Source organism: Thalassophryne amazonica, chromosome 10 (genome assembly GCF_902500255.1).
Source record: "Thalassophryne amazonica chromosome 10, fThaAma1.1, whole genome shotgun sequence".
NCBI classification, from domain to species: Eukaryota; Metazoa; Chordata; class Actinopteri; order Batrachoidiformes; family Batrachoididae; genus Thalassophryne; species Thalassophryne amazonica.
In genome coordinates, this window is record NC_047112.1 from 89217496 (window position 1) to 89241104 (window position 23609).

Genomic DNA, 23609 nt, shown 5'->3' on the forward strand with positions numbered 1-23609 from the left:
GGCTCTGGGACATTAGCAATGAAATCTGGCCACCCTTTTCTGATAAAACTGCAAACCATTTGCAGCTGTGGATCATTGGCAGTGCTGTCTTTAATCTCACTAATCCTCTGTGGTGTGGCTGGTACCTGATTTATGACTACATCTAAATGTGCAGCTACATCTGCATGGGACGTCTCATCTCCATAACGCTGCTCTAGGCCCCTCGATAACGTGTCAGCTACAGCTAGAGTTTTGCCTGGTGCGTATTCTGCAATACCACTATCAATCAATCAATCAATCAATTTTTTTTTATATAGCGCCAACTCACAACAAACAGTTGCCCCAAGGCGCTTTATATTGTAAGGCAAGGCCATACAATAATTATGTAAAACCCCAACGGTCAAAACGACCCCCTGTGAGCAAGCACTTGGCTACAGTGGGAAGGAAAAACTCCCTTTTAACAGGAAGAAACCTCCAGCAGAACCAGGCTCAGGGAGGGGCAGTCTTCTGCTGGGACTGGTTGGGGCTGAGGGAGAGAACCAGGAAAAAGACATGCTGTGGAGGGGAGCAGAGATTGATCACTAATGATTAAATGCAGAGTGGTGCATACAGAGCAAAAAGAGAAAGAAACAGTGCATCATGGGAACCCCCCAGCAGTCTACGTCTATAGCAGCATAACTAAGGGATGGTTCAGGGTCACCTGATCCAGCCCTAACTATAAGCTTTAGCAAAAAGGAAAGTTTTAAGCCTAATCTTAAAAGTAGAGAGGGTGTCTGTCTCCCTGATCTGAATTGGGAGCTGGTTCCACAGGAGAGGAGCCTGAAAGCTGAAGGCTCTGCCTCCCATTCTACTCTTACAAACCCTAGGAACTACAAGTAAGCCTGCAGTCTGAGAGCGAAGCGCTCTATTGGGGTGATATGGTACTACGAGGTCCCTAAGATAAGATGGGACCTGATTATTCAAAACCTTATAAGTAAGAAGAAGAATTTTAAATTCTATTCTAGAATTAACAGGAAGCCAATGAAGAGAGGCCAATATGGGTGAGATATGCTCTCTCCTTCTAGTCCCCGTCAGTACTCTAGCTGCAGCATTTTGAATTAACTGAAGGCTTTTTAGGGAACTTTTAGGACAACCTGATAATAATGAATTACAATAGTCCAGCCTAGAGGAAATAAATGCATGAATTAGTTTTTCAGCATCACTCTGAGACAAGACCTTTCTGATTTTAGAGATATTGCGTAAATGCAAAAAAGCAGTCCTACATATTTGTTTAATATGCGCTTTGAATGACATATCCTGATCACGATGACCACTAAAGGGCATTAGTCTTATTAACAGTCTCTGTCACCTTATGGGAACGTTGTCTAGGTCCTTGCTGTTAATCAGGGGTACAAGAGGCTTGTGGTCGTTCATCAGTCTGAAGCTGTCCAGTCAAAACAGGTACTTTTCAAATCTTTCACACACCCAGACGCTGGCCAGGCACTCTTTTTCAATTTGAGTGTACCTGGTCTCCATTTTGTTGAGCCGTGTGGACGCATAGGCCACTGGTTTCCATTGGTCCCCATGCTGTTGGAATAGAACAGCTCCCAGTCCGTAACTGCTTGCATCTGCTGAAACTAAAGTAGGTTTATTAGCATCATAAAAAGCGAGGACAGGGGCTGTGGCCGATAAAGCTTTCAGTTTTTGAAAAGCGGAGTGTTAGGTGGGCTCCCACACCCACTCATCCTTCTTCAGCATGGCATAGAGCAGCTGGCCCATGGTAGATAATTCTGGGATGTATTTAGCCAGATAGTTCACCATTCCCAGGAACCTTTTGAGTTCCGTGACATTGTGTGGCTGAGGAAAGTTTTCAATTCCTGCTACTTTGTCTGGATCTGGACAGATGCCGTCCTTGTTGATGAGGTGTCCAAGGAAACGAATCTGGTCTTCCCGGAACTTGCACTTCTGTTTGTTCAGTTTGAGTCCTGCTGCCTCAATAACACCAAGTACTTTTGCCAAGCGCTGGTCGTGGACCTCTTTATTCTTCCCGTGGACGAGGAAATCATTCATGTACACTTCAGTCCCCTCGAGTCCTGCCAGAGTCACTGCCAGCGTAACTATATATACATCCATTACATCAATACTTTGCTGTTTTATGTCATGCTAACACTCAGATAACTTTGTTAAAAATACGAGGTCTGTTAGAAAAGTATCGGACCTTTTTAGTTTTTTCAAAAACCTGATGGATTTGAATCACGTGTGCTTGCATGAGCAAACCTTGAACCTTCGTGCGCATACGTGAACTTTTTCACGCCTGTCTATTGCATCATTTTCTGGTAAGCAGCCTTTGTGTGAGGTGTGTGTCGTGCGCTTGGCGGATTTTCATTCCAACTAAAAAGACGGAACAACTGGAGCAGCGCCACATCAAATTTTGCCAGAAACTGGGTGACAGCCAGGTGGAAACCATTCGGATGATTCAGACGGCTTTCGGTGACTTTTCAGTCGTGTGACTATCCGAGAAATTTTGGAAGAGGTGGGCATGTCACAGCATGTCCTGTGAGACTTCAACACAAAGGCGCTTTTGCTCCGCCGTCGGCAGCTTCGTGCCGAAGCCATCGGCATGATTTTCACCGCCAATCTTTTCATGGCCAAATCTTCTCTCACAGTGGAATGTGCCGAAAAAGTGCTGATGTCCACCTCTTCTGCAATTTCTCGGATAGTCACACAACGGTCCCGCATCACCACAACGTTCACTTTGGAAATGATCTGGTCATTTCAGCATGTTGATGGCCAACCGGAGCATGGCTCGCTCTCCACCGTTGTGCAGACGTCTTTAAACCGGTTGTACCGCTCCTTAATCTGTGTGATGCTCATAGCATCATCACCGAAAGCCGTCTGAATCATCCGAATGGTTTCCACCTGGCTGTCGCCCAGTTTCTGGCAAAATTTGATGCGGCGCTGCTCCAGTCGTTCCGTCTTTTTCCATGGAATGAAAAAACACCGAGCGCACGACACACACCTCACACAAAGGCTGCTTACCAGAAAATTATGCAATCGACAGGCGTGAAAAGTTCACGCATGCGCACAAAGGTTCAAGGTTTGCTCACGTGATTCAAATCCATCAGGTTTTTGCAAAAAATAAAAGGTCCGATACTTTTCTAACAGACCTCGTACTTTGCTGTTTCAGAACTGACCATATGGAATTAGCAAGATCATGCTAAAAATAGATGCCTTAGTTAACAAAAATTTGAGCAGATCTGGGGCAGTATTGTTTTATTAAACTTTTATCCACCTGTGCCATCTGTAGTGCCTGTGGTACTGTACATGTATGTCTGGGAACCAATGATGACCAACATATGATGACAGTTCTTTAATTGTGAATCGATGGACATAGTTGGGCTATCCTAAATAAAGGTTATTATTAATACTTTTTCCATCTATTTTGCAATCCTGCTTGTCCCAGTTCAGGATCAGGGGGGACTATCCCAGTGGCTCCTGAGCGAGAGGCAGTGTTCACTCTGAACAGGCCACCAGTCTTTCGCGGGGCCAACACGCACACACACACACACACCTGCGCTTGATTTAGAGTCACCTTCTCACCAAAGCAGTGTATCGTTGGAAGGAGCTGGAGCACCCAAAGGGAACCCACACAAACACGGGAAGAATATGGAAACTCCCACAGAAAGGACCAGGTCGGACCCAAACCTGCAAGCTTCTCGCTGTGAGGCAGCAGTGCTAACCACTAAGCCAAAGTGATGCTTGTTATTGTACAGTATAAAGAGTGACTATTGATGTGGGCAGTCTTAGACACGTTTGTAACATGTAATGTGCCCCCAACGCCACAGACAATCCAATCTAGTTTACAAAGTGTGAGCAAAGCGTATGCAAAGTGTACACATCCATAAAATGGTGATCTGATGTATTGACAGCATTGTGACTCTCTCAGAAATCAAAGCTGACATTGGAATATTACACTTTACTTTGCATTTGTGTTGGTTTCTGAAGTTTTCTGAACTGCGGTTCATATTTCTGTCTGAACCTGACCAAAACCCGATGCTGTTAATGTTTATATATATATATATATGTCATCATCTGTGTATTTTTCATTGTGACAGGGTTATTCCTTTCATCTCTTCTTTATGAGTTTCATATATTTTATAAAAGTGACAGACAAAGACACAATGGCAGGTGCAGTGATGTGGAGTGGGAACACAATCACATGGACGTGAGGAAAACAGAACACAGATCAAACAGAAACCAAGGACAGAGTAAAATACAACTATGAACCGTACCAGAACAGAGCATGAACATGAGAGCAGAAAAATAAGTACAGAAGAAAAAACTACACGAGAACTAATCAGAGAATAATACACTCAACAAAAATATAAACGCAACACTTTTGGTTTTGCTCCCATTTTGTATGAGATGAACTGAAAGATCTAAAACTTTTTCCACATACACAATATCACCATTTCCCTCAAATATTGTTCACAAACCAGTCTAAATCTCCTTCGCATAGAGTTGATCAGGTTGTCAATTGTGGCCTGTGGAATGTTAGTCCACTCCTCTTCAATGTCTGTGCGAAGTTGCTGCTTATTGGCAGGAACTGGTACACGCTGTCGTATACGCCGGTCCAGAGCATCCCAAACATGCTCAATGGGTGACATGTCCGGTGAGTATGCCAAGCTTCCAAGAATTGTGTACAGATCCTTGCAACATGGGGCCGTGCATTATCCTGCTGCAACATGAGGTGATGTTCTTGGATGTATGGCACAACAATGGGCCTCAGGATCTCATCACGGTATCTCTGTGCATTCAAAATGCCATCAATAAAATGCACCTGTGTTATTCGTCCATAACAGACGCCTGCCCATACCATAACCCCACCGCCACCATGGGCCACTCGATCCACAACATTGACATCAGAAAACCGCTCACCCACACGATGCCACACACGCTGTCTACCATCTACCCTGGACAGTGTGAACCGGGATTCATCCGTGAAGAGAACACCTCTCCAACGTCCCAAATGCCAGCGAATGTGAGCATTTGCCCACTCAAGTCGGTTACGACGACGAACTGGAGTCGAGACCCCGATGAAGATGACGAGCATGCAGATGAGCTTTCTGGTTTCTGACAGTTTGTGCAGAAATTCTTTGGTTATGTAAACCGATTGTTTCAGCAGCTGTCCGAGTGGCTGGTCTCAGACGATCTTGGAGGTGAACATGCTGGATGTGGAGGTCCTGGGCTGGTGTGGTTACACGTGGTCTGCGGTTGTGAGGCTGGTTGGATGTACTGCCAAATTCTCTGAAACGACTTTGGAGATGGCTTATGGTAGAGAAATGAACATTCAATACACGAGCAACAGCTCTGGTTGACATTCCTGCTGTCAGCATGCCAATTGCACGCTCCCTCAAATCTTGCGACATCTGTGGCATTGTGCTGTGTGATAAAACTGCACCTTTCAGAGTGGCCTTTTATTGTGGGCAGTCTAAGGCACACCTGTGCACTAATCATGGTGTCTAATCAGCATCTTGATATGGCACACCTGTGAGGTGGGATGGATTATCTCAGCAAAGGAGAAGTGCTCACTAGCACAGATTTAGACTGGTTTGTGAACAATATTTGAGGGAAATGGTGATATTGTGTATGTGGAAAAAGTTTTAGATCTTTGAGTTCATCTCATACAAAATGGGAGCAAAACCAAAAGTGTTGCGTTTATATTTTTGTTGAGCGTAAGAAAGTAGATGCAAAGACAAAACTAAACTGTAACTGACTAAGAAAACAAAGTGGCTAAAAAAAAAACTATAAGAAAAACAGAGACTACATGATAACAGAAAACAAAACCTGACATTACAGCATAACTGATAACATAAATGAGAAAAGCAAAAATAAACAAGTGATAAACTAATGATCAACACTGAACACACAAACTGACAAAACAAAACTAGAACAGAACAATGGCCAAAGTATAAAAGTAATAAAGAAACAAAGCAAAATAGAACAGGGAATAAACCCATAATGCAAATAACTAGTAAATCAAAGCTGGAGCAGAAGGTGAGTAAGAGAAAGGAGGCAAAAATGGACTCCAAATCCCGGATCCGGCTGAAAGCTGACAGAATCGGACCGAATGGGGGGGAAAAAGCCAAACTTCGAGGTGCAGTTGGGAGGGACAGACATTGGGACAGCCGTGTAAGAATACTGTACGACCACTTAGAATGTGGGCGGATCCCACCTTGACTGATTTGCGCACATTCCGTGTGTATGCTTACAAATGCCATGTTGGGGCTATACTACTGGCCAATATATAAAAAAATACTTAAATATTCTGCTTATACCTATCCACGCAGAATACAGGGCTTTCTAATCTGATATGGATTTTGCAGTTCACCGGGGTTTGAGAGGACAAATTGTGATGGAGTTTAGTGCAGGAGATGCTGTGTTTTTGTTTCTTTTTTTTTGTGTTTGTGCCATGTAGGTCAGTGAAGCATTTTAACATTTCTACCATACATTTTCAACAATGTGGCTTTGTTAAAACTTTTCACTTTGCTGTGTGCAGTTTTACCGGATGCAGCAACTCGAACCAGTGCATGTGTCCGAACATCTTATTCTGCAATTGCTAGATGTGCTGACCTGAATATTATAAGTAGCAGGCCAGATATGTGTTTTATGTAAAGGTATATGTTGTATGGCTGGGGGGGCCTGGCTGCCTTTTTGTTTCTGTCTTTTGGTTTTCCTTCCAGGTGGCTTGCATTTGGGACTGAGTGGCTGTGTAGCTGAGGTTATCAGGACCTCACCCTGATCACCTGCGGCTCGTCAGGACTCACAGCTGTTGTGCATCTATATGGATTGGAACATGCTGGCATTTAAGACTGGAGTATACAGTGTGTATTTGCCAGAGACTCGACCTTGTGACCAGACGGGTGAGATCGTCGTCTCGGGAGCCATCTCATCATCAGTGGATGCAGAGAACGTCCAGGGTTTGATGCACGGTCTGTGAAAGAGGAGGGGGTGAGGTCTCACGCTCGTCAGCACACTTCCTGAGGTACGTTAGATTTTGTGACTAACATTTATACAGTCAGTAAATGTGGTGTCCCTCACACCTTATTATATTGAGCTGTACGTTAGTCATGTATCGGCTTCCACTGCAGTGGAGTTTTGTGAACTGGATGTTCCATGCCTGCAGGTTGGGAAGCTGATTAGTAATTAAGCCAGGAAGTGTTTGCTGTTTATGTACACCTTTGAGTGGTCTCTCTGTGTGTAGAGTGTGGACTCACATAATGGTTCCTTCTTTCACAGACTCGGTTTGTTGCGGCCACCTGGGGGGTGTCGGCGGGGTCCTTGGGTCCGAACAGCTTCTGGCTCCGGACCGTTAGCGCTGCTGGGAGCGCACCGTATCACCACCACGCCAGACCGCACATTCTTTTGTTGTTTTGTATCACTGTTATGTATTAAATTCAGTTAGCCTTTGTACCGTGCTCTGCTTATTTCATACTGGGTCCTTCAAACGCTGGTCGGTTCTCCGAGCTGCGTCCGACACATAACAGTATAAATGTGTTGTCCACGGGGGGGCCTTTGCACCTAGCTCTTTCCTCACTTCCGGTGCATGTGGTCTTCAGAACACGGTGGCTGCAGTAGCGACATCCATGCTGGACCTTTGGTCAGGACTGTGACAGATTTCAGCTCGCAGCCCTTTGGAATGTGGAGCGAGATTTGTGTTTTTTGTTTAAGTAGCTGGTGGACATTTAAAATTCATTTTTCTATATTTTACTCCAATTTTATTTGTTTTATGTGGGTCAAGTGCACGTGAGCACATGGTAAATTAGCCAGCATTTTTTATATGTATTCTAATTCATTTGTATTATATTTTTGTGTTACGGTGTTGCATGCCACTGTTTGGTGCTACTAACGGTAAAAAACAGCTACACCCGTTTGGTAAATCTGTCCATTCATTCCTGGGAACGCTTACAAAAGGCACAAAAGTCTGCACAGACATCGTTTGATTGATTTATTTTTTTTAAGTGTGTGTGTGTGTGTGTGTGTGTGTGTGTGTGTGTGTGTGTGTGTGTATGTCAACCCCCTTCCGCCTTTTTTCCCCTCAATGGTTTATGGATGTAGCGTGCAAGTAAACTCAGAAAACTGCATTTTATAAATTCAGATCCATAGTGATGTTTTGCACATCTACCTTGGTAAAGCACTAATTTTGCTGTTCCTGTTTTGCACATATTTTTATTACCATTATGAATAACTTTTTTTAGATAATGTGAGCAGAATCTCAGACTTCAGACATGTTGCCATTGTTAATGTTTGAGAATTCAGTGTTAACTGTCCCAGCTGAACCATTCCATTGTGTATGCTGATTGCAGTAACTTTTTTGTGTATTTGTTGCGGCTAATTTTCTTGGCACTGGATCAAATCATGCGAGTGGAGCTCTTCTGACAGCTTATCCGGAGCTCGCTGAGATAAAGACACTGTTCAGACAGGGAAGAGTTCCCTCCTATATTGTAGACCCCATAGACTTTCTGTTTGAGTCTGAAATTATTGCTGCCTGTTCTGAAGAACCACGTTCCATTACACTGTCTGACGCAGTGGTTAGTCTATCTGAGACATCGAGTTCTGCTCCGGCTCTGGAGCTTCCTACGCCTGCACCACGAAAACTTCGCGCACCCGCACTGGATCAAGAGGAACCGCTCAACTATGACAGAACGTCATCAGTGCGTCTCCTCCGGGAAGCTCCGATCACATCACAGGCTTCCCAACACCCGTCGCCTCTGCGTATTTCTGGCCTGGTTATGGCCAAATCTAGTCAGCGGCCTGTGCCTGCACCCAGAGGTCGCATGTGCTGCAGCCACAGTGCCCAGCTCCTTCGCTCATCTCGTCCACGAAAGCTGGAGCTTTTTTGTTGCCCAACCCTCTTTAGCAACCATGCCTTCAAGACCAGCTGATCTCTCGCCTCCAAGATAGCTAATAGAGCAACTGGGAAAAGTCACATCACCATGGAGCTCAGAAAAGCCCATATTTCATGACCAAGCTGAGCCACCCATGTCCCCTGAGTATCCAGCTTCGGTCACAGCTAGACTCGACACAGCGTGCGCCGCGCCGTCAGTGGCTGGACTCGACATGGCACGCACCACGCTGTCAGGTGCGGGATCAGCTGATTCTGCAGTGCATACACCGTGGAAATCATCTTCAGTGTCTCCTCTTCTCGCCTCGTCATCAAAGTCACCTCCTAAGAGGACTCAAGAATTCGAGACCAGCGGGACAGTGAGTTTTCTTACATTGCTTATTCTGATCATGCTGTTTTTTTTTCTCCTTCTCCTGATGTGGCAGCAGCACCCATTGGTTGGCCCGTGTTTTGTAATATTCCCATTGGGCCGGCGGTGCTGGGGGGGTTTTGCTGTTGGATCGCGTCCCGTACTGTTACTACTCCCTGTCCTCCCCTGGAGTCCGCAGTAGTCCTCACCGATGCTGGTGATTGGTCCTCTACCTCTCCCACGGGCTTTAGTATGCCTCAGGGTCGGGTTCTTGGTGTGCCTTTGCTTTGTAGTGGGCCTCATGGCTATCCGCCCGATTCAACCTTGGAGTCTGTTGGCCACCCTAGTAGGACCAGGAGGGTGTTCCCTCAGGCCTGTGTTCCCTCAGGCATCTAGGCTCGCTGTTGGACCTCAGGGCTGACCTTTTAACGGGTGTTGTCCAGGTATACCTCTGCCTGATTAGCCTTTGTCTCACCCTCTGATCTCTCTGACGCCGGTTTCCTGTGAACTTTGCTCGTTGTTTGACCACTCCCCAGCCTGTCATTTTTTTGTACTTCTGCCATGTTGACTGCCTAACTGTGTACCGTATCCCTACCTGTGATTTTTGAATATGTGAGAGTCTGTGGAATTTGGATCAGGATGTGTGTGCTGCCCACATCCTGTACACGAGGCGCTGTTTTAATTTGGCGTTAACATGAATGTAGAGCATCTCCATGACATTTTTTCCCCCGGCAGCCCATACAGATGTATATTTTTTTAGATTTTATTGAAAACAATACTTATAATTAATTGTGCAGAAAGTTGAGCCTTAAGCAGAGATTGGTATTAACAACCCAGTCTTATGGCAGTTCGACTGGGTTAAAAACGTACATTAATCTATGGGTTTGTGGTGCTGGGTAGAAGACTCTAATCCTCTTGTCTTGATTAGTCATTTAGTTACTATTTAATTAAAACACTCTATGCTGTACTCAGGAAAGAAGACACAAAGAGTGCTCCGTTAGCTAATTGCATACAGGACAAGCCTCGTCCACCAATTGTGTTGAGGGAGAGCCAGTGAACAAGCACGTCTCTGTAAGAATTAGCCAATGGTTAGAGAGTCAGTGCAAGAAGCATCTGAGCAAGTATCCGCCTTATTCCTGAGGGTGCTGCTGTAGAACTGATTATGGGTGCAACTTCCTGTTAAACACCGGAAGTAGCAGTGAGCCATTGTATTCTAGTGGATTTCATTTCCCGGACCGGTTTATTGTTTTCTTTTCTAAACGATGATCAGCTCCTGTTGCATTTAACAATGTCCTTGCACAGCTGTGGAACATGTTGCGCTGTTCGCGGTTGCACTAACAACCAGACGTAGTTAAATCTGTGGCTGGACTGAGAGAGTTTTCACCGCCGACCAAGAGATGAGGAACCCAGAAGGATGTGGCTGGGGAAAAAAAAAAACTCAACTTGAAAAGACCACTTAAAGCTTATGTGTGTGCTCTTTTCACTTTCTTGACAAAAAGCCCACAGAGGAACGTCTTAGTTTGTGGTTGGGATATAAAAGACCACCAGAGAAGATAAAGAGGATTGACAGCAGTGTCACCAGAATAACAGATATGATTTCATGTGTCTGGAGGACAAATTACTGTAATATTAATCATTACCAACAACATGTATGACCCTTTTCTGAACAGTTCAAATATACTATGCCTTTGGACTAGTGGTCAGTTTGAACCTAAAAATGCCATAATTTCAGTACAGAGATAAAATGTTCAATAATGCAGTATTTTAATCTTAATCTGAATTTAATACTGTATCTGTTATTATGTACCAGGTTTCTCTTGGTTTCTGGAGCACAGAGGTGATGTTGTGACCAGTGGGAAGTAGTGGGGTTGATGGAAGGTTAATGATGTAATTCAAGTGCTGTAATGAAAACCTTAATGCATCACTTCTTGACAATCATGTCCTGCATCGCTGCCCTCAGATGAACAAGATAAGATGGATCAGGGTGAGGAGCTTCTTTGCAGTAACAAAGTCATCACGTAATGCCCAGAGATGGAGGATCACACTTGTCCAAAAGGGCCCACCATCACGTGTGAAATGCATCCACCACCACCACCACCAGGTCCGCCACACCCTGTAGCTGACTGCATCTTAGAGAGTGATGCAGACTCCCGTCTGGATGCAGGGATTCCACTCACAGAATTTAAAAGACTTCACCATAGATGCCGGTTGTGGCCCAAATTCTAATGACTTTGATGAAACTAAGACAAAACTTTGTCATGGCTGATTTGGCACACAGATTTAAAATATCACAAGGTCAGATCAGCAGCACAGTGGAATTGTAGGTAGACATTATGTGTGAACACATGAAGGATCTCACTGTATGGTTGCCTCATGAAACAATCAAAGCAGCATTGCCAAAAGCTTTTAAAGAGTACATAACAGATCTTTTTTTTTTTTTTTTATTTGGAACATACAACCCCTGGCAAAAATTATGGAATCACCGGCCTCAGAGGATGTTCATTCAGTTGTTTAATTTTGTAGAAAAAAAGCAGATCACAGACATGACACAAAACTAAAGTCATTTCAAATGGCAACTTTCTGGCTTTAAGAAACACTATAAGAAATCAAGAAAAAAAGATTGTGGCAGTCAGTAACGGTTACTTTTTTAGACCAAGCAGAGGAAAAAAATATGGAACCACTCAATTCTGAGGAAAAAATTATGGAATCACCCTGTAAATTTTCATCCCCCAAATTAACACCTGCATCAAATCAGATCTGCTCATTGACATTGACCCTATGCCATGACATTGACCCTATGTGTCTTTTTGCAAGGAATGTTTTTGCAGTGTTTGCTCTATGGCAAGATGCATTATCATCTTGAAAAATGATTTCATCATCCCCAAACATCCTTTCAATTGTCCAAAATATCAACATAAACTTGTGCATTTATTGATGATGTAATGACAGCCATCTCCCCAGTGCCTATACCTGACATGCAGCCCCATATCATCAATGACTGTGGAAATTTACATGTTCTCTTCAGGCAGTCATCTTTATAAATCTCATTGGAAAGGCACCAAACAAAAGTTCCAGCATCATCACCTTGCCCAATGCAGATTCGAGATTCATCACTGAATATGACTTTCATCCAGTCATCCACAGTCCACGATTGCTTTTCCTTAGCCCATTGTAACCTTGTTTTTTTCTGTTTAGGTGTTAATGATGCCTTTCGTTTAGCTTTTCTGTATGTAAATCCCATTTCCTTTAGGCGGTTTCTTACAGTTCGGTCACAGACGTTGACTCCAGTTTCCTCCCATTCGTTCCTCATTTGTTTTGTTGTACATTTTTCGATTTTTGAGACATATTGCTTTAAGTTTTCTGTCTTGACGCTTTGATGTCTTCCTTGGTCTACCAGTATGTTTGCCTTTAACAACCTTCCCATGTTGTTTGTATTTGGTCCAGAGTTTAGACACAGCTGACTGTGAACAACCAACATCTTTTGCAACATTGTGTGATGTTTTACTCTCTTTTAAGAGTTTGATAATCCTCTCCTTTGTTTCAATTGACATCTCTCGTGTTGGAGCCATGATTCATGTCAGTCCACTTGGTGCAACAGCTCTCCAAGGTGTGATCACTCCTTTTTAGATGCAGACTAACGAGCAGATCTGATATGATGCAGGTGTTAGTTTTGGGGATGAAAATTTACAGGGTGATTCCATAATTGTTTCCTCAGAATTGAGTGATTCCATATTTTTTTCCTCTGCTTGGTCTAAAAAAGTAACCGTTACTGACTGCCACAATCTTTTTTTCTTGATTTCTTATAGTGTTTCTTAAAGCCAGAAAGTTGCCATTTGAAATGACTTTAGTTTTGTGTCATGTCTGTGATCTGCTTTTTTTCTACAAAATTAAACAACTGAATGAACATCCTCCGAGGCCGGTGATTCCATAATTTTTGCCAGGGGTTGTATATTGAAAATTTTATCTTAGGTCACTTCTTCATGCCGTCTTCCCACCTCTCTATATTTGTAGACAGCGGAATTGTAATATTGTCTTGTTTGAGCTCTGTTTACGGCTCTAACTCTTGTAGAAGAGCGTGAACAGTTAACATGTAAACAAACACAGGTTCCGGTTCTTACCGGAAGTCTCACCCATAATTCATGCAAGGCTTCATGGAGACTCAGAATAAGGTGGATAGGACAGATTAGATCAGGCTTGATATTATTGTAATGTTTTTTGTCTAAAGCCTGCATCACAACTCACGGCACATGTGTGCCTCAGCTATCTGGGAAAAGAGTACAGGCTTCGCATTTGTCATGTACAAGCTGTTGTACATGATGCGCAGGGAATATTGCACCATCAGCCATGGCAATGACATGTCTGAAGCATGTGAACACTGCCTGTGCAGTGTGTGTGAGACTTGAAATTAAACAGTGTTGTAAACCAGGAGTACCTGTGGTCCGCACGTGACAATCAATGGCTTTCTGAGGTCCCAGATAGCTTTTCTGATTTACTTTTCTAACTTTCAGAATTTAGTAAATTAGCATATGGTCCATTGATACTTATGTGTAGACACTAGTCCCTAGAGGCAACTATTTTTGCTTTCAAATGTGGGCAAATGCAGTCCCAGAAAATTCTGAATGTGACAAACAAGAAACAGGTGTTGTAAACAAGTCAATGCTGCTAAAAATACAAACTTGCAGAAACAAAGATACTATTCTGATATGGTTTTGCACATAAGACTAACATGGTTTGCACATAAGACTGGCATAGCATGTTTCAAGTACACACATATATGTCAGAAGGTGGGGGGGACATACCATATTCTGCCCCCCCAGTTGAAAAGGTGGGGGGACATGTCCCCCCCTATCCCCCACCAAATTGCGCCCATGCATTCAGACAGAATTGAAATAAAACCCACAGATGTTTGCATTGCCATTATTTAACATCGGTGCATACAGCAAAACACACTCACACCACTTTGCCATGTTGGGGCTATACTACTGTCCAAGCTGCTGTACTGTCTGCAGGCACTTATCACCACTGAGGTCATATTTATGGTGGATTTGAGTGGAGATTGCCATGGTCTAAAAGCATGACATCATAGTTCCTCACTGTTTGTCTGAGTGAGTGAGAGAGATTGAGACACCTGATCTCCGCTCAAAGTTTTGACCAGGCACAAAGCTTTTGACAATCTTGGGAGGACATCAGCTGATGAGGAACTCATTGTGCACTTTATAACAGGGCTTTAGCAGCAGTGCTGACAGCAGTGAGCGATCATAGCACAGCAAGACAGAAGCTCATCTCACTCTCCACCCCTATGTGTGGCACACACAGACCCACAGCAGGCACTTTCATTGTGGCACTCATTTATGATCACATCTCCTCTCTAACAAAAAAGAAAAGTAAAAGTAAAACGTGGGTCAGCGTATTCCATGGGTGTGTGTGTGTATATGTGTGTGTGTGTGTGAACGAGAGTTACTTCTGTTTTACAGGCTGTACAAACAGTAGATGTGGAGCACTACGTCTGATACATGACACCCATGCAATGTTCATACAGCTTACAGTTAGGAGTACGGCACATGCTAACCGTGCTCCTGACTCGGGTTAGATGTAAGGCAACGCTATGGGCCTTGCATGTGTTCTTGAGTGTTCACAAGACATTTAGAATTTGCACGCGCTCCTTGGGCAGTCTGTGACCTTCTACGGAACTGAAAACACACTCACATGACCATTTTGCTATTTTTTTCGCGCAATGCTTCTGCCTTGCACTCACGGGCAGCCACACACCTACAGTAGTGTTCAGAATAATAGTAGTGCTATGTGACTAAAAAGATTAATCCAGGTTTTGAGTATATTTCTTATTGTTACATGGGAAACAAGGTACCAGTAGATTCAGTAGATTCTCACAAATCCAACAAGACCAAGCATTCATGATATGCACACTCTTAAGGCTATGAAATTGGGCTATTAGTAAAAAAAAAAGTAGAAAAGGGGGTGTTGACAATAATAGTAGTGTGGCATTCAGTCAGTGAGTTTGTCAATTTTTTGGAACAAACAGGTGTGAATCAGGTGTCCCCTATTTAAGGATGAAGCCAGCACCTGTTGAACATGCTTTTCTCTTTGAAAGCCTGAAGAAAATGGGACGTTCAAGACATTGTTCAGAAGAACAGCATAGTTTGATTAAAAAGTTGATTGGAGAGGGGAAAACTTATACGCAGGTGCTAAACATTATAGGCTGTTCATCTACAATGATCTCCAATGCTTTAAAATGGACCAAAAAAAAAAAAAAAACAAACAAAAAAAAAACAGAGACGCATGGAAGAAAATGGAAAACAACCATCAAAATGGATAGAAGAATAACCAGAATGCCAAAGGCTCACCCATTGATCAGCTCCAGGATGATCAAAGACAGTCTGGAGTTACCTGTAAGTGCTGTGACAGTTAGAAGATGCCTGTGTGAAGCTAATTTATTTGCAAGAATCCCCCGCAAAGTCCCTCTGTTAAATAACAGACATGTGCAGAAGAGGTTACAATTTGCCAAAGAACACATCAACTGGCCTAAAGAGAAATGGAGGAATATTTTGTGGACTGATGAGAGTAAAATTGTTCTTTTTGGGTCCAAGGGCTGCAGACAGTTTGTGAGACGACCCCAAAACTGAATTCAAGCCACAGTTCACAGTGAAGACAGTGAAGCATGGTGGTGCAAGCATCATTATATGGGCATGTTTCTCCTACTATGGTGTTGGGCCTATATATCGCATACCAGGTGTCATGGATCAGCTTGGATATGTCAAAATACATGAAGAGGTCATGTTGCCTTATGCTGAAGAGGACATGCCTTTGAAATGTGTGTTTCAACAAGACAATGACCCCGAGCACACTCGTAAATGAGCAAAATCTTGGTTCCAAACCAACAAAATTAATGCCTCGCAGATGTGAAAAAATCATGAAAAACTGTGGTTATACAACTAAATACTAGTTTAGTGATTCACAGGATTGCTAAAAAAGCAATTTGAACATAATAGTTTTGAGTTTGTAGCGTCAACAGCAGATGCTACTATTATTGTGAACACCCCCTTTTCTACTTTTTTTTTTACTAATAGCCCAATTTCATAGCCTTAAGAGTGTGCATATCATGAATGCTTGGTCTTGTTGGATTTGTGAGAATCTACTGAATCTACTGGTACCTTGTTTCCCATGTAACAATAAGAAATATACTCAAAACCTGGATTAATCTTTTTAGTCACATAGCACTACTATTATTCTGAACACTACTGTACATGAACACCTGAAGCGTTGAGTCACAGACACTGCTTCCAATCTGGAGTCATTAAGTGTGTGTGACCGTAGCAACACTTCTAGACCCCAGATTTAAATCACTCAGGTTCTGCAGTTCCTCCAAGTGCAATGAGGCCATCAATAGACTGCGTTCAGAATGTGCATCTGTAATCGGGCGCACAAATGAGCCCTAGCCGGGACCATCTGCACAACAGCCATCTGCACCCACTTCAGGCATGTTATTCAGCATTATTTGTTTGTTGTTTGGAAATCATGTACTGAAATGCCACATTGATGTTTTTAGATGACCTTTGGCAAAATCTCGACATCGAAGTGGGCAGGCAGACCAAAAGTGCCACAGCTGATGCCTTCCAGGAGGTGTAGAGGTACCTGGCAGAGGCCAATATTGCCAGGTCCTAGGATCTTCTGAGATACTGGGACAACCACAAGACAGTATATCCAAACCTTTTCCAGCTGTCATTACAATTTCTCTGCACTCCAGCCTCATCTGTGCCCTGTGAGCGGCTGTTTTCTAAAGCTGGAGAAGTTGCATCAAACAAGCATAACAGACTTGACATAACATAATTGACAAAAGTCAATTGAGAGTGTCAACTCAGGTGCCTGTAGGGATTTTCAAGGTGCAGCAGATGTCAGTATTCAGTGACACAGTTTGGCAATGTGTTGAAACACTTCATGACGCCTCATCGACCCATCACTACACCAGGGTCAAAGGTCAAAAAAAGAAATACAGATCGAAACCAGGACTGAACAAACCAGCAACCAGGAGTCTGCTAAGGAGAGTTTAAATACGAGGTCTATTAGATAATAAACCGACCCTTTTACTTTTTTTTAACTATATGGATTTGAATGACGTGCGATTCCACCAATCATGCTTGAACCCTCGTGCGCATGCGTGAGTTTTTTCACGCGTGTCGGTGACGTCATTTCCCTGTGGGCAGGCCTTGAGTGAGATGTGGTCCCGCCCTCTCGGCTGAATTCCTTTGTTTCACACGCTGCTCGAGACGGCGCGTGTTGCTTTATCAAAATTTTTTCTGGACCTGTGAGGAATATCCGAGTGGACACTATTCGAGAAATTAAGCTGGTTTTCGGTGAAAAGTTTAACGGCTGATGAGAGATTATGGGGTGTTTCTGTCGGTGTAAGGACTTCCCACAGAGCAGGACATCATGCAGTGCTTCCAGGCGCCGTTGTTGGCCTGTTTCGACCTGAAAACATCCTAATTTAAGGCTTAATTCACCCAGGACGTCGTGATAGAACACAGAAGATTCAGAAGAGGCCGGCATGAGGACTTTATGCGGACATTCCACTGTTTAAGGACATTTTTTAATGAAAGACGTGCGCGCAAATTCGCCGCGTCGTTTCCGTGACGACTCGGCAAATCTGTGTGCGCCGCGACAGGAAAAACACCTCCGTGTTGAAAACCATTTGTAAAATTCAGGCGGCTTTTGATGGCTTTCAACAAGTGAGTAACTGAGAAATTGTTTAACAGCTTGGGCATGTTCCAACTTGCCCATTAAGGTTTCCAACGGAGGTGTTTTTCCTGTCGCGACCCCCCGCGGTCGGGTCCGGCCCGACATGCGACTCTGCCCGCACGTTCTTTCATTACAAAATGTACGTTAACAATGGAATATCCGAATAAACTCCTCATGCCGACTTCTTCTGAAAGTTCTCTGTTCTCTGATGACTTCCTGGATCAACAGAGCCTGAAATGTGGAAGTTTTCAACTTGAAACGATGAGACGCTGCCGCCTCGAAGCGCAGATCGCTGTCAGGCGCCGTGGGCCGTCCTTACGGCGACACTACCAGACCAAAATCTCTCATCAGCCGTTAAAATTTTTACCGAAAACCAGCTGAATTTATCGAATGGTGTCCACTCAGTTGTGCCTTACAGTTTTGAAAAAATTTTGATCAAACAAAGCAGCAGTCTCTGAGCAATTCCTAAACAATGAAAAAAAAAGACGAGAGGGTGGGCGACTCCTCACTCAAAGACTGCCCACAGGCGAATGACGTAACCGACAGGCGTGAAAAAACTCTTGCATGCCCACGAGGGTTCAAGCATGTCTGATGTAATCACACGTGATTCAAATCCATATGGTTTTTGAACAAAATAATAAGGTCGGATACTTTTCTAATAGACCTCGTAGACTGGGAGGTGATTATAATTGACTGCAGGTGCACTGATGGCTGAATGAGTTCAGGTGTGAGGGCAAACAGGAAGAAAGCAAAACAAACAAGAATAGAGAAGACTGTGTCAAAGTAAAACAGGAAGTAGGATGAAACTGACAAGCCGTTAGAATAAAACCAAAATGGTGTGTTTAGGAATAAACCTAAACCTCAATATACACTTAAATATTAACCAGAAGTAAAACAGCTAAAGTGTTACATGGATGGACCCAGAAACAATTTCTACAACACAAACTTGACCAAAGCTGAAATTACTGTAGGATAAATACAAAAGTGAGAATGCACTAGATACTAAAAACACCAGACTCAGGTAAAAAAAAAGAAAAAGAAAAAAAGCCAATAGCCTATGTCTACAGATTGCAAAAATGTGAAATAAAAGAATTAAGTCAACACAATGAAAGCTGTACATTGAAAGTCCAACACATAGCACAAAAAATACCCCTACCCTTAAATCTAAATAAATTTCACTTATTACATGGGGTAGATATGTGAAACAATTGTGCACATATTATGTGTAAAAGTAACAAATTTTCCACAGACATTAAGTATATAATAATAATAAAAACAAACAGATATAGTATCATGCCAATCTCATTTTTTAAATGTATTCGGTCAGCGGTCAGCTTTCCTGTCTCCGGCCTGTTTGAAGATGGCGGTGCAGATCTCTAAAAAGAGGAAGTTTGTTTCAGATGGCATCTTCAAGGCTGAGTTGAATGAGTTCCTGACTCGTGAACTTGCAGAGGACGGATACTCTGGTGTGGAGGTGCGTGTAACGCCAACGAGGACAGAGATCATTATTCTGGCCACAAGGACCCAGAATGTCTTGGGAGAGAAAGGCCGTCGGATCAGAGAGCTGACCGCTGTGGTCCAGAAGAGGTTTGGCTTCCCTGAGGGCAGTGTGGAGCTGTATGCTGAGAAAGTTGCCACTCGCGGTCTGTGTGCCATCGCTCAGGCAGAGTCTCTGCGCTACAAACTCCTGGGAGGTCTGGCCGTCAGAAGGGCATGTTACGGTGTTCTGAGGTTCATCATGGAGAGCGGGGCCAAAGGCTGTGAGGTCGTGGTCTCGGGCAAGTTGAGGGGTCAGAGGGCCAAGTCCATGAAGTTTGTTGACGGTTTGATGATTCACAGCGGAGATCCCGGACGAGCCCCCAAGTCAATGTTGGGTATTTTCGCCTCCAAACATTCTTAAAACCTTGATAAGACAAACAGAGTCAAGAACCACCAGTGAGAAAGTCAAATTTATCTTGCGCGGAGTGCAGTCAGGCTGTACACCAACGCTACACTAAAGTCTGGCCTGCGCTCCTGCTCTTTTATTTAGGACTTCCCTACATACATGGGCGGTACAGCTCCTAAGGGGAGGAGTGATAGCGCCTGAGCTGTTGCCGCAGAACCGCTGATTGCACAATACATTCAGGACTTTCAGAACCTTTTTAATCTTGGGCTCGATTAAGATGTGTTTAAGACATCTAACGATTAATCACACTTCTTCTGACACAAGGACTAATGTATCATAATCACACTGTGGTTGGAACATTCAATTCTCTATTCTTTATCTCACTGCTCCGCTTATGGCTGCATTCTGCCTGGGTCATCTTCACATGTCCTGAAAAAGAGCTTAGCGTGCACACAGAGATACCACAACTTGCAGAAGCACGTCATGTCACATATCTTAAGTAACCTTCACCCATCACATCAGTACAGTACACTTTATCAGAGCAGAGAGAACTACATTCTACCAGAGCAGAGAACACAAAACATGCATGATAAAATAAAACAGTGTATCTACAGAATAACTCCAACATATTCAGTGACTTTATTTGATGTTTTTCCATTACCCATGATGCAATGATACCTATACGCAGAACTGTTGGAGTTCCACTTTGGTTCCAGTCTCTTTACTCTAAGTTATCTGTTATTTGTTTGAGTTTGCAAAGACTCACTGTTCAGAAAATAACTGACAATTGCATGTTGTCATGCTGCCTGTACTCTCTACTCCCACTCGCTCTGCTCAGGATGCGAACTCATGATCTCTGGCACGGCAGCAGATGCTCTGAGTTCTTCTTACCCCAGCTGGTCCTGTTATGGGTTGCCACAGCAGATCAGTCGTTTCCATCTCACCCTGTCCTCTGTCACACCAACCACCTGCATGTCCTCCCTCAGCACAAACCTCCTCTTTGACCTCCCTCTTCTCCTCTTCCCCATCCTCAAGATCCTTCTCCCTATATAAAAGGAAAATAACAAATATAAAAATATAATACAAATTTATTCACGTTGTTAGTGGAGAGACAGCGAGAGAAAGAAGGAGATTTTAAAACATCAGTATGATGTGTGATCATTTCATTGCATCAGTGTAATTATATTGAAAACATCCTGCTAAGATATGACCAAGGGTTCACTGAGGCAGTACATGTTCAGGATGAAGAGCAGTGAAGCACTAAGACTGGATCAGCATGTAGCTGGAGAAGGCTTTGAAGAAAGGTTTACAGATTTACCAAGGACTGGCGTCAGTTCCCGACACCACTGGACCGAAGTACCAGGTTTTTACTAGAAGGGGGCGGTGTTTACCAGCATATTCCCCACACCTCTTCAAATAATCCCAAAAGCTTCACAGTCCAGAACTCTTCCATTCCACTGCTGTTTTAAAAGGAAAACATCTATTTCCAACAAAGGTCTGTTTTTAGATATTTTGGGGTCATCTTTGGACAAAATCATTTCATTGGCACACTATTTATTTGCAGCAGCAACTAAGTGGCCAATTAATGTTATCGGAAAGGTCACCAAACAGTCATGGTAAATGGACTGCTTTAATGTAGCAATTTTCTATCTGCATTGGAACCTCAAAGTGCTTTACAATTATGCCTCACATTCACCAGACACACTCACTCACTGATGTCAGGGTGCTGCCATGCAAGGCACTCACTACACACCAGGAGCAACTAGGCAATTAAGGACTTTGCCCAAGGGCCCTTAGTGATGTTTTGGTCTTGCTGGGTTTTGAACCGAGGATCCTTTGGTCTGAAGGTCAATGCTTAACCATTAGACCATCACCTCCCCATGAGGTGATGGTCCCACACCTGAAATAATCACTGAACAGCCAAAAATGACATTAAAAGTGTCTGGCTGCATCAACCACGTCAATGCACAACCAAACATGCACACATTTATCTCACTAAATGTAAATACACTTTTTAAAATGAGCAGCTTACCTTAGCCAATTCATCCTCTGTTGCTGGTCCCCTCTGAGGTATTTACACGTTGACTGCAGATGAATACAAATTGGGGCTTGAGCCTTGCCCATGGCCAGCGGTACATTTGAATCAGCAAGGGAAACAGCAGCCACAGAACCGTGTCATCCAACAAGGTAGGAGAATGTTACAGGATCTTACATGAATATGACTGCATTGTTTGTTTGAAATGAGCTTACACTCACAAACTACAGAGTCAAGAACTTTATGAACACAACCAAATATCAAGCAAGCACAACAACAAGACCCAGCAAGCAAGCAATCAGTTTGAACTAAAAGGTCTTACCTGCCCCACTAAAATTCAACACTCTAAATGGGAAAATGTTTCTGCATTATTGCAAATAGTTTTAAACTGGATTAGTGTCATTTTAAAATCATTTGATCAGCACTTTAAGATATTTCATCCTCATCATAATTGTTTTACAGACAAAATATTAAAAAAAATAAAATAAACTTTTTATTATGAATTAAAGCCATTTATCAGTCAACTCAAACTTTCTATCATGTTTGAAGTCTGATGAACTTATTACAAAATGCTGTTGGAGTAAACCAGTTTAAAATCAGCCAAAATCTGATTTAAATGAAAATAGAATTGGAGCAAATCCTCATTTTTCTGAGTTGTGGGAGCAAGTTCATCTTTGATATCCTCCCCAGATTATCCTTATAATCATCATTATTCATTTGGGGTATTTATGTTTTATCCTTAACATGAATGTCAGTGAAAATAGAAAATATCAGAGTTCCAAATATTAATTTAAGAAAATTAACTTTATGTTTCAGATTAAAATCAAAAACCTGATTAATTTCCACACAGGCCACGAAGACAGCAGGTGATAATAATCAGTGTTAATATATTTTAAAACGTGATAATGGGGTGAATTAATTTAAAAATACTTCAGTTTTATAGGTTAAAACTGCTTTTGAATGGGCAAGATTTAAGTATTTTTGACAACCGGTTTGAATTACTTCATTCTAATTTGCGAATTCACTTAAAACAGGCTGTATTTAATTTGAAGTGGTTTAAATATCTTTCAAAACAGCTCATCAGCACTTTAAAACTCAAGTTGTTGATGGTGTATATTTAAAAGACATTAAAGCTAAACCAAGTTACTACAGGTTTAGATACATTTAGAATTTTTCCACAAATACAAAATATTAGACTTGTTCATCAGTGACAGCCAATCAGGAAGTATCAGGTGTTCTCTATAAATTAATCAGCTGTGAGGTGAATAATTAAATTTAATTTAATGAGTTGGTTCTATATTAATTTGATATTTCAGGGGTTTTTTTTTGTGTGTGTGAGATCACTTCTTGTTAATTAGATGGGGAGGTGATGGTCTAGTGGTTAAGTGTTGGGCTTCAGACCAGAGGATCAAGAGGTTCAAGACTTAGCCAGATTGGAAAATCATTATGGGCCCTTGGGCAAGGTGCTTAATCCCCAATTTGCTCCCGGTGTGTAGAAAGCGCCTTGAAATGGCAGCACCCTGACATCGGTGTGTGAGGGTAAATGTGAGGCATTGTTGTAAAGCACTTTGAGCGTCTGATGCAGACGGAAAAGCGCTATATAAATGCAGTCCATTTACCATTTGCAAGTGATTACTTACAATCCAATAGCATTAAGAAGAGTTTGGAGTCTGTCTTGCATTCTTTTTCTTTGAGCGCCATCAAATAAAAGCCAGTCCAAAATTAA

At 42.8% G+C, this 23609-nt stretch overlaps 1 protein-coding gene across 1 annotated transcript; it reads left to right on the top strand.

Moving 5' to 3' along the window:
- The first annotated feature begins 19292 nt into the window (after positions 1-19292).
- Positions 19293-21104, top strand: LOC117518155 (40S ribosomal protein S3-like). Its single transcript, XM_034179214.1, has 2 exons — positions 19293-19832; positions 21053-21104. The coding sequence occupies exons 1-2, from the start codon at positions 19324-19326 to the stop codon at positions 21102-21104; spliced, it is 561 nt and encodes a 186-aa protein (XP_034035105.1). The 5' UTR covers positions 19293-19323.
- Positions 21105-23609: the final 2505 nt, after the last annotated feature.